This window comes from Entelurus aequoreus, linkage group LG10 (genome assembly GCF_033978785.1).
Source record: "Entelurus aequoreus isolate RoL-2023_Sb linkage group LG10, RoL_Eaeq_v1.1, whole genome shotgun sequence".
NCBI lineage: Eukaryota > Metazoa > Chordata > Actinopteri > Syngnathiformes > Syngnathidae > Entelurus > Entelurus aequoreus.
Genome location: NC_084740.1, coordinates 71885404 through 71897858, shown reverse-complemented (window position 1 = coordinate 71897858; position 12455 = coordinate 71885404). Strand labels below are relative to the sequence as shown.

At 38.5% G+C, this 12455-nt stretch overlaps 1 protein-coding gene across 1 annotated transcript in view; it reads left to right on the top strand.

Annotated features, from left to right (window-relative positions):
* LOC133659238 (uncharacterized) overlaps positions 1–12441 on the top strand; it is a 13192-nt gene extending 751 nt beyond the window's left edge. Inside the window, exons 2-7 of the mRNA XM_062061970.1 lie at positions 1931–2005; positions 5620–5687; positions 7472–7599; positions 9691–10458; positions 11993–12059; positions 12135–12441. Of these exons, the coding sequence (XP_061917954.1) occupies positions 1931–2005; positions 5620–5687; positions 7472–7599; positions 9691–10458; positions 11993–12059; positions 12135–12240 (1212 nt within the window). The 3' untranslated portion in view covers positions 12241–12441. The remainder of the gene's footprint in view (positions 1–1930; positions 2006–5619; positions 5688–7471; positions 7600–9690; positions 10459–11992; positions 12060–12134) is intronic.
* The last annotated feature ends 14 nt before the right edge of the window (positions 12442–12455 follow it).

Sequence of the window (12455 nt, the reverse complement as noted above, 5' to 3'; positions counted from 1 at the left end):
GATGTTGTGTCAGTGTATTAACGTGCCGGCTGGAATAAACACGTGCGACTTATATATGTTTTTTTCCTTCTTTATTATGCATTTTCGGCCGGTGCGACTTATACTCCAAAGCGACTTATACTCCGGTGCGACTTATACTCCAAAGCGACTTATACTCCGGAGCGACTTATACTCTAGTGCGACTTATATATGTTTTTTTTCCTTCTTTATTATGCATTTTCAGCCGGTGCGGCTTATACTCCGGAGCGACTTATACTCCAGTGCGACTTATATATGTTTTTTTCCTTCTTTATTATGCATTTTCGGCCGGTGCGACTTATACTCCAAAGCGACTTATACTCCGGTGCGACTTACTCCGGTGCGGCATATATATGTTTTTTTCCTTCTTTATTATGCATTTTCGGCCAGTGCGACTATACTCCAGTGCGACTTATGCTCCAGTGCGACTTATGCTCCAGTGCGACTTATATATGTTTTTTTCCTTCTTTATTATGCATGTTCGGCCGGTGCGACTTATACTCCAAAGCGACTTATACTCCGGTGCGACTTATACTCCAGTGCGGCTTATATATGTTTTTTTCCTTCTTTATTATGCATTTTCGGCCGGTGCGACTTATACTCCGGTGCGACTTATACTCCAGTGCGGCTTATATATGTTTTTTTCCTTCTTTATTATGCATTTTCGGCCGGTGCGACTTATACTCTAGTGCGACTTATATATGTTTTTTTTCCTTCTTTATTATGCATTTTCAGCCGTGCGGCTTATACTCCGGAGCGACTTATACTCCAGTGCGACTTGTATGTTTTTTTCCTTCTTTATTATGCATTTTCGGCCGGTGCGACTTATACTCCAAAGCGACTTATACTCCGGTGCGACTTATACTCCAGTGCGGCTTATATATGTTTTTTTCCTTCTTTATTATGCATTTTCGGCCGGTGCGACTTATACTCCGGAGCGACTTATACTCCAGTGCGACTTATATATGTTTTTTTTCCTTCTTTATTATGCATTTTTGGCCGGTGCGACTTATACTCCGGAGCGACTTATACTCCAGTGCGGCTTATATATGTTTTTTTCCTTCTTTATTATGCATTTTCGGCCGGTGCGACTTATACTCCGGAGATATGTATTTTTATTAGCATTTCTGTAATCTAGTTACAGCATTTCATGATGAATATTCAGAAATTAACATTCTTAATAAATGACAGTAGAATAAGCACACGTGTGATTGGGCATGACCTGGCATTTACACTTTGTTTGGTTTCGGAGTTGTCCGACTTTTTGGAACAACTCCTGCAACGCACTTCTTGTCGGGATTCCAAGCAAGAACATCCAGAAGCTGCAATACATACAAAATAGTGCTGCTAGGATCCTGATAGTGCGCGGAAATACGACCACATCACACCAATTCTCAAATCCCTTGACTGGCTTCCTGTTCCACTCATGATTGAATACAAAGTCTCCCTACTAACCCACCAGTGCCTCCATAGAAATGCCCCCCTGTACCTCAAAGAACTACTCACCCCCAAACCCTCCACACGACACCTCCGCTCCGGACAGGCTAACCTCCTCTTACCTCCGAGGACAAAGCTACGAACTATGGGAGACCGGGCTTTCTGCTCCGCCGCTCCTAGTCTGTGGAATGCTCTCCCTGACCACCTGAGGGCACAACAGACTGTGGATGCTTTTAAAAAAGGCTTAAAAACCCTTCTTTTAAAAAAAGCCTTGTTATAGATATATGCATACTAGTTCTAGCTATTAGGCTGTTCTAGTTTATTTATTATTATTATTTTTCAATACACTGTAGCACTTTGAGGTTGTTTGCTCAATGTAAAGTGCTTTTTACAAATAAAATCTAGTATTATTATTATTACTGTGGAGGTTCCACAAGCACGCCCAGACGCTGACCATGTTTTTGTTGCCTCACAGCACGTCATCTTGAAGAATCTGTACAGTGACACGCTGAATAACTTGGACAAGGTGATGGAACTATTCTCTGATGACGTAAGTCAAATAACGTGTTCATATTTAGTGTGGCCTGAGTTTCTTTCTCCCAGGAACACAAAGCAATAATGCTTGAACATCTCATGAATTACTTATCCCCCCGGGTATTTCATTAGAGAACAGTTCTACTGCTATATAAATAAACGATTGATTGATACTGTGAAAACACACAGAAAAGTCATGTTAGCAATATTTCAAATGTAAAGACGTCGACCCGGACAAGACTTTCAGGTTTTGTCGTCTCCGATAATATTTGTGCATTAGGTAGTCAGCCCTATGGGTTTTAACTTTAAACGACATGGAATAGTTGTGATGTTTAGGAGCAGGGTTTTAAACAAATGTGGGAGTCTTGGTTGGTCGGTGTCAGTTTATTTCAAACAGTTGCAATGTAATGCATCACATATTTCCAGTTGTTTCAGTACAGCATGTCCGAAAAGGAGTAGGAAGAAGCAGAGCTCATTTAATCCTACCCCTTTTAGTATTATAGCAGTTTCAACCCACTTGTTTGTTCTCTATTTGTAACACAACAGTGAATAAATAAATGAATATACAATGAGCAAGTAAATAATTATAACTATAAAAAATTCAATGTTCTTTTGAATAAATAGTTAAAGTGGAACTGTACTTTTTTGGGAATCTTGCCTATAGTTCACAATCATTATGAAAGACATGACGAAAGATGTTTTTTTTTTTTTAATGCATTATAAATATTAAACAAACATAAATAAAAGTCCACTTACAGCGTGGCCAATGGGAGTTCTACTAATTCGCCCATAAAATCCATCAAATAACCATTCAAAAAGCGCCAACAATACTCCATTTACATTTTGTGACTTAAATATTAACCTAATATTGTTATTTTAAGCGCTAACACAGAAACTATTTATTTATTTATTTAATTTATTTATTTATTTATTTATTTTTTATAATGTCCTGCCCAGCTTCTCGGGCAAATCATATAGCAGATGTAGATGCCCATATCGGCTGTTCAGATTTACTTTACAAAAGAGAAGTGTAGGATACTTCTCTTGTTGCCTTACTTGTATTTTGACTTTATTAAATGTATTTATATTATCATTTGGTGCAGCCGGGCCAGAGCAGGAGGGGATAGAAAGAGAGAAAAAGGAAGACAGAGGGGGGAATTGTGGGGACAGGAGGGGGATTAGACAGAGAGACAAAAACAACAACAGCAAACACAACAACAACAACAGAGCAACATCAGCAAATAGGACATGTACAAATAAGATGGTAAAAGTAATAGCAAATAAGCAGTTAGCGAAAAAAAAAAAAAAATACAGAAATGACAATGAGCATTATTACACTAAAAATGGAGCAATATGAATACCAATAGAAATAGTGCTATTAATAAACAATACCAATACTTTACCTTTATTATCAACAATACAATTGTTCAAATGCAACAATACATATACGTAATGATAACTTGATACGAAAGAATGCAGAAAAATGGAGGGGAAGAAAGAGAAGCAACCTACATTAACCTTGTAGATTGTTATAGTAACAATAGGTTAAGCTTTGTCAGTGTGCCATGTGTTATACCCAGTTTACCCTAGGGCAACAACGTTAATATATGTTTGATGAAACGTGATTATGTGCATGAGTGTATGTGTGCATATGTACTTGTATATGTACAGTATGTGTATATGTGTGCTTGTACAGTGAATGTATATGTACAGTATGTGTATATGTGTGTACAGCGAATGTATATGTACAGTATGTGTATATGTGTGTTTGTACAGTGAATGTACATGTACAGTGAATGTATATGTGTAGTATGTGTATGTGTGTGTTTGTACACAGAAACTATTTATAGCGGCGACATGATCACTATCGTGTGTGCCTATGTTTATGTCATCGAGTGGTCCTGCTGCTTCCTCGCTGCCTGTAAGTTTATTGTAGATCATGAATCCTACGTCTCACCTGCACAGAAGAAGTTTGAGGAGGTATTCCGACAAGTTGGTACACTTTGACAGCCATTTAGGACCCAAAAATGGCGAGAATTACACGAAAAGACTCTTACCCCCCCACCTTGTTTCTTTGTGAGAATTATGAGTCATTCTTCATTTAAATGGGAATATATGAACAGTTTATCAGTCACATCCTAATGACACCAGACCTCGTACAGTAAGTGATGTTTTATTATGTTTGTTAGCTCTCATGAAGTCTGCAGTAAACAAAAATCAGTGATGAGGACAAAAAAAAAAGCGAACGTTGTGATGTGTTTCTGAAATGAATGCGCCGTGTGTATAAAACCATAATGGAGGTTTTTGGATGTTTTTTTGAAGGGCTTTATAGGCGGAATGGAACGGTCCATTGTAAGCGAACTTTGGATCGCAGTGATTTATTATTTAGAATGCAAAAAAACCCATCCATAATGATTGTGAACAATAGGCAAAATAGAAAGTGCAGTTTCCCTTTGAGTAATTTATGGTTCACCAACAAAATTAATAAGTTTATCAAAAATAGGATTCAATGTGTTTATCAAGATTATTCTTCTTTGTACTTTGTGAACACTTCGAGTTTGAATCGTTTCTTAAACTGGATCATATTCGTACATTGTCTGACTTCCTTGCTTAATCCATTCCCTATTTTCATTCCACATACTGATATGCTAAAGGTTTTAAGTGTTGTACGTGCAAACAGATGTTTTACTTTAGATTTTTCTCGAAGCTTTTATTTCTCCTCTTTTGTTGAGAAGAATTGTTGTACATTCTTGGGTAGCAGGTTATAATTTACTTTGTACAACATTTTATATATGTTGGTACATTTTTCAATGTACCAAGTCATTGAATTTCAATATTTTTGATTACCCGTAATTTCCGGACTATAAGCCGCTACTTTTTCCCCTCGTTCTGGTCCCTGCGGCTTATACAACGGTGCGGCTTATTTACGGCCTGTTCTTCTCCGACACCGACGAAGAGGATTTCGGTGGTTTTAGTACGCAGGAGGAAGACGATGACACAATGATTAAAGACTGACTTTTCATATACCGGTAGGCTGGTTATTTTGATAACGTACAGGCGAGCACTTTGTATTACTTTGCAAAGTTGTATTATTTGTACTCTGCACGAATGCTGTTCGCCATGTCAAAGATGTGAAAGTTTGATTGAATGATTGAAAGATTTATTGTTAATAAATGGGACGCTTTGCGTTCCCAAACAGTCATCTCTGTCCCGACAATCCCCTCCGTGGTAGCAGGAACCCCTATATACTACGGTAATTACACATCAAAACCCTGCGGCTTATAGTCGGGTGCGGCTTATATGTGGAGCAATCTGTATTTTCCCCTAAATTTAGCTGGTGCGGCTTATAGTCAGGTGCGGCTTATAGTCCGGAAATTACGGTAAATACAAAAAGAGTGTTTGAGTGTTCTCTATATAACTCACAATTAGTAACACTAGCGAGCAGTAGTGTGGTACTTCTTAAAGACAAGCAGTAGTTGTTTTTGCTGCGTTTATATTTTAAAATGCAATGCAGTGCTTGTTCAAGGTCCAATAATGAGACAAGGACTGCTTTCTATGATTCAATTAAATATTAATGAAAATTAGTTGCAAATAAAAACTATTTTAGACGTATGTATTCATCCCTTTCAGGATGTCCCTAAACTAGATGAGGACAACAACATCCTTCCTGGTGATCTTGACATTCCCCCAGTTTCAAGGTCAGTTTTTAAAGAGGCGCCTGTAAATAGCCCTTATAATGCATATTTTGATACTCTTAAGCTATAAAACACATTTTAAATTCAGTTTTACACATTAAGGCATAAGGTATTGTCTATTGCAGTCATTCTAAAACAAGTGGTACGCCATACAATCACTGAAATAAATATTCAAACAAAGTGTTACTGTTCAAACTGTGTGTACTGTTACAGTGGCCAAAATATTAAATATACTTGTTAAATAAAACTTGTGCCTTGTTTTTTATGAATATGTAGGCTTACTACGCTACTGTATTTTAATTTTGGTCATTATGGTGGTACTTGGAGAGCCAGGTGTTTTTTGAGGTGGTACTTGGTGAAAAAAGTTTGAGAACCATCGGTCTATTGCTTGTACTCCGTCACGTGACTTCTTCCCGGAAGTAAAACCAGCAGTGGTCAACCAAGCCAAGATGGCTGTTGTACAGCAGGCAGCGCACAAAGTAAGACAAAAGAGGCTTAAATCTTCCTGCAAAAAGCAGATACCAGCAAAATATCAAACTATGCAATGGAATAGATCCCTATACTTTATCAAAAAAAGATTTGTCGAGTGATATTGATGATTATACGTTGGCCGCGTTCCCAGACATATCGAACTATTCCGCTGCAGACGCCGGTCTACACGAAAAACAGATGGAAATTTGAAAAGCATGGAGGTCTACAACTTCTTTGTGTGTGGCTGACTCTCCCAGATAAATATGCATCCTTTTTGCTTGGGTAAGGTTGCATTTCATGATTTAATTTTGCGTGTATTGATGGTTGTTTACGTCTTTATCAAAATATAACTATAGATGTCAACATTGTGTATGTGCTGAAAGACTCATTTATTATTGCTGCCTTTGATAAAAGCTTAACTCTTTTAGGTTTTGCTCACATTTGCTTTCTTTTATTTAGACTTGTCGAGTTGGTGCTTTTTGAAACACTCGCAGCAAACGTGTTTTAAGAAATACAAATATCAAGATAATACTTCAACGGGAAATAATAACCGTTAAAAGTATATCAAACAAACCTTTAACAAAGTGATCACTGCAAACTCATGCATTCTTTGACCCTGTTCCCTTAGACTGGAGTGTGAGGTGTTTTTCTCGTCAATGTTTTGTAAAATCTTGCACTCTTCCGCCCTTTTTGATTACCTCTCAAGGAAATCTGAAAAAACGTTGATCCTTTTTGCGATTTAAACGATTCGTACCGCAGAGAACAACACAAGCATAGGGCATTTTGTCTTCGAGAAAGGCTAAATGGCGCTTCGTACCTATTGAGAACAGAGCTAGCTAGCTCATAGTCATTCACATCGACGTCCCATTGGGGTTGTGAGTTTTTCCTTGCCCCTATGTGGGCTCTGTACCGCGGATGTCATTGTGGCTTGTGCAGCCCTTTGAGACACTTGTGACTTAGGGCTATATAAATAAACATTGATTGACTGATTGATTGATTGAGCTTGACCACCAAGCATATTCAATGGGTGGGACGCGAGCTGAACGGGACGTCAGTAAAATCCAAGCTATTGCACTTACACAACGTGCACACCTTGCTGTTGCTTCAGTTGACTTGAAAGACAAGGCGCACTGTTGAATTCCTAGCTGCGACGCTCTTTTTGCCTTCGCTAATAGCGCCATCAAACCATTTTCTATTTAAGTTGATTTGTTTTCTTTAATTTACCATTCATAGCATAGCATAGACATGTGTGTATATGCGGCCAGCATCTACTTTACTGTATATTACACATGCCCTCTTTCTAAACCTCCTCACAGCCTTCCAGCTCTTCCTGAAGTTGCTGTGGATTCATTGTACGCCGGCCCAGAAAAAGCAGCGGACTTTCATAACGATGCCGAGCCTCTGGGCGTCATCACCGGACCCACCAAGTCGACTATTTACCACGGTTGGGAAGCGACAGCACACCATATGGGCAAAAGTGTTGGGCCACACCTCACAGTTTGGTTAGTTCGAGCCGAAATCACAAGCAGTCTGGGAGAGAAGGCCCTTTTGATGACTATACCTGCCGCACAAGGTAGGCGTTTATTTGTTGATGTTTTGTGTCTCCAAGCAATCGGGACAAAATGGGAGTGCACTCCTTGGCTGCAACCAGCAGAGGCGCTGTTGATTTAGTTTGCTATGCTATGTTGAGCATGTGAAAGTGTGCGAGCATGAGCCAAAACGTGCCATGATTTAGGTCTGAGGCACGGTAAGATTGGCCCAGTTGAGCTACATCGATGGCATACCGACAGGTACAGTACAGGAACAGTCAGGGATTTCCCCATCCCTTTGAATTTATATTTTAAAATAAAGAGACATATATAACTTTTATCATTAATTTAGATTAAAAAAATGTAGTCACACAAAACCCGCCCTCAAGGTCAACACCTTTTGAATTTCCTGGACATAGTAGTGGTTCACACTGAAGCGTAGGATGTGCAATTATGATTTTTTTGTTTCAATCTTCTTATGTAGTCGTTCACATTACGAAAAAAAACACGATGTCCAATGTGACCGCAAAATGACCCGCATGCAATCATGACGTCACACGTGCTGCAGTGTTTACGGAAGTAAACATGGTTCCAATTCTAGTAGGTCTCAGTCCTGGTTCATTTGTGGCAATTTGAAGGATTTTTTGCAATTAAAGTCAACATTTTCTGAACATAGAAGAAGAAAGGCCGAAGGAAAAGGGCAAGCATTTTGGCCAACAGTGGTGGAACTAGAGCTGGGCGATTATGTGATCACCGTGATCGTTGATTGCAATTAATTTGAGTTCGATCATGGTTCTAAGCTGCTAGAATATTTCCTTGATCAAACATGCCGGACATGTCTGTTAGAAATTACCGCAGTAGTAAACAGTAGGAAGGCAATGATTCTTGTTATAAAGCTGTACAGAGGAATCCACCTTTATTGATCGTGATCCTGTATGTATGCGTGTTTGTGTACATTTGCGTGTGTTTGAGTAAAAGTGTGTCCGTGTACACGACTATCTCGTTCCACCGTCGCAAAAGTCAGTCTCCTCACGACGCAACTAATGTTTAATCGCGTTGTGCCTCTTCCCCCTTACACAGCTGGAAGTGCAGCCCAGAAGAACAAAATAATGAAAAATGACTAACACTAGCACAGAAGTTGAAACAACATTTAAAAAAGGAGCAGCTTTAGTTTTAGTTTTACTATCTGCTGCAGCTCACCAGTAATCCTGCCCAGAATGCGGACTTGCAGGCACTCAGAGAACGTCTGTGACTGTATTTGTCCAGACTAAGAGAATCAATACACCCACTAATTTAATCAGAAAAGGCATTTTTATAGCAAAATATTTTTAATTTAAAAAAAATCGAGATCGGATGATATGAAAAAATTAATCAAGACAATTGTTTTTGCCATATCGCCTAGCCCTACAAATATTGACATGAGTTCTTAAAACATTTTGTTTGTCTGTTTTCTGCTCACTTGTCAACTATTTATTTTGCAACCAACTAGTTTGGCGAAGAATTATGACGTTTATCGTTTTTTGACAACGTATTGGTTGGATGAACTGCAGTGTGAACACACAGGTAAATAGAGGTAAAGATGTGATTTTATATCCACATACGTAAGAAGGTCTGAGTTGAAAAATTCAGAATTGCACTGTTCACATCGGCATAAAAAAATATGATACAGGTCACATATGTGCAAAAAATCGGAATTGTCATGCAGTGTGAACAAGGCCTGGGCTGACTTTCATGCAGTTGAAAACGCCTCTTACTTCACCTTGAACAGAACAGGTAGAGAAAACAGACAGGTGTGGGGAATTAGAAATATAAATTACTTGCAAAAAGCCAGCATTTAAGACTCAGACTAGTATATTCCCACAGACACATACTTCAAAATCTTGTAGAAAGCCGTTCCAGAAGAGTGGAGGTGGACTTCCTGTTGGTGGAATGTCCCAATACTTTTGCCCTTATATATTCAGTGTATGTGCTAGTACCTGCTCTGACAATAGTGATTTGTGTCACAGCAAAGACAGATAACGAGAACGGACGTTCGAAACAAGATGCCCTCCAGATGAAGTTTTCCCCCAAGTCCAGCTGTTTAAGGGATTACGTGGATAGAATGTCAGTCATGTTGTCTCAGCCCGACGATGAAACCATATCGTCTGTGCCATGTCAAACTTCTTCAGCGGTCGCCGAAACACCCGCCCCCTCCACCGATGTCAGCCCTCCCTGTGTCACGGTTGAAGAGCCACAGGAAAACTTAGTGGTCTTCAATACAACCATGGAGATGACTGAATGTGGCACTCCTGAGATAGTCACAGAGTATAAAAACAAAGATAACCCTGCGCCGGAAGTAAATCTTCCTCAGTCATTAAAACCTAAGTCTCGCAGCAAAACCAAACAAAGCGAGGAGCTACCTGCAGAGAAAGAGTCCCCGGAAAAAAAAAGGTCCACCATCACTATTAGGAGGTCCAGGAAGCCAAGTCAAAGGGTGCCGTCGGTTACTCGGATGGTGTTTCCACCTCATGACAGAGAGGGCAGCAGGTCCAAAGGGCACCGTGAGGAGCAGAAACCAGTAAGTGTTGTAGCACCCGCAGAGGCTGAAGATCCGTTCCAGTTCTTCGCCACTGTCAATGAACCACAGAACAACACTGAGACGTCTGGAGCACGTCACAAATTAAGATGCGGAAGAACGTTTGTAATTTCCGTGGATCCCACAACACCGGCAAGAGAGAAGTTAGAAATGTTGTCCGACAATCTCATTTCTGACGCAGGATCTGCCCGGAATTCAGGTGAGTGGACTGTGACGTTTAGTCAAGGTTAGACTTCATATTGTTAGCATTCAGAACTCATCTTTACAGTAAAGTTTCCTTCTACCGTGGTCTACAAAAGCAAAAGGACACTGCAGTCTCTTGATTCTAAAATATTGGAAATACAAGCTGTAGCTTCAGTTAACCTCTGGCGTAACTTTGACTCCACAATATGGCAGTAGCCACATTTTAAGTAGAGTGGTAGCTCAGTTTTGTACACCACACTTTTCGTATAATTTGGTTTTACCAAAAAATGTATGTATACATATGTATGTAAATGTGTGTGTATATATATATATATATATATATATATATATATATATATATATATATATATATATATTAGGGCTGCAACTAACGATTAATTTGATAATCGATTAATCTGTCGATTATTACTTCGATTAATAATCGGATAAAAGAGACAAACTACATTTCTATCCTTTCCGGCATTTTATTGGGGGGAAAAAACAGCATACTGGCACCATTCTTATTTTGATTATTGTTTCTCAGCTGTTTGTACATGTTGCAGTTTATAAAGAAAGGTTTATAAAAAATAATTATATATTTTTTTTAAACAAAAAACTATCTATGCTATGCGCCTCTGCGCATAGCATAGATCCAACGAATCGATGACTGAATTAATCGCCAACTATTTTTCTAATAGATTTTAATCGATTAGTTGTTGCAGCCCTTTATATATATATATATATATATATATATATATATATATATATATATATATATATAGATATATATATATATATATATATATATATATATATATATATATATATCTATATATATCTATATATATATATATATATATATATATATATATATATATATATATATATATATATATATAGTGCTTGCATTGTGGAGGTGTTCTTACTAAGTTGTCATTTTTGAAACATTCTTGTCAGAAAACTAACAAATTTAGCTGAACTGCACCAATTTTGACAAGAGTAGTGGTCAAAAATTCAAGCAGAAGCTTGTGGGTGGCTACCAAAAGCGTCTTATTGCAGTGAAACTTCCCAAGGGACATGTAACCAAATATTAACATTGCTGTATGTATACTTTTGACCCAGCAGATTTGGTCACATTTTCAGTAGACCCATAATAAATTCATAAAAGAACCAAACTTCATGAATGTTTTTGGTGACCAACAAGTATGTGCTCCAATCACTCTATCACAAAAAAAAAAAAAAGAGTTGTAGAAATTATTGGAAACTCAGGACAGCCATGACATTATGTTCTTTACAAGTGTATGTAAACTTTTGATCACGACTGTATGTGTATATGCATGTATGTATGTATATTTGTGTATATACATTATGTATATATGTATGTGTATATACTTATATTTTTATAGTGTGTGTGTATAAAATTGGTTGTGTAGCGATTCTTGCATATAGTTCATGTGGTAACCATGCGATGAGGCGAGTGAGGAAATCAATTTTGTGTGTTGCAGCTGAAGGGGTCTTATCATCACTGACCAATACCATTTCCACGCCAGATCAGGGAAGCCAAGGCAGGAGGTGCAGGGGGGCCGTGGTCAGTTACAAGGAGCCGCCCCTCAACAAGTGAGCGTCTCTCGCCTCATCGCCTGCTCAGTTGTGAAAAAAGATGGACATTCTCTTTTCTTTTTCTTTCTGCAGAAAAATAAGGCGTGGAGACAAATTCACAGACACCATGTTCCTAAACTCCCCTGTTCATAAAGATGGCACTAAGAAGAAGAAGCGGAAGACGCAGTCCAAAGACTGATTTTTCTTTTTGTAACTATTGAGACCTTCTTTATAATTAAATGTTGGTTTTAATCAAACATGTTTTTGCTGACTGTTTAGCTCGGACTCTTGTTTGTTGGTAAATGTAACCAGCAGAATGATAAATGATTCATTTTGTTCACCCGAGACGCCGCCTTTCGTGTCCGTTATGTAAAGTCATCACATTCAGTACAGTCCTACTGGACACACACTCTG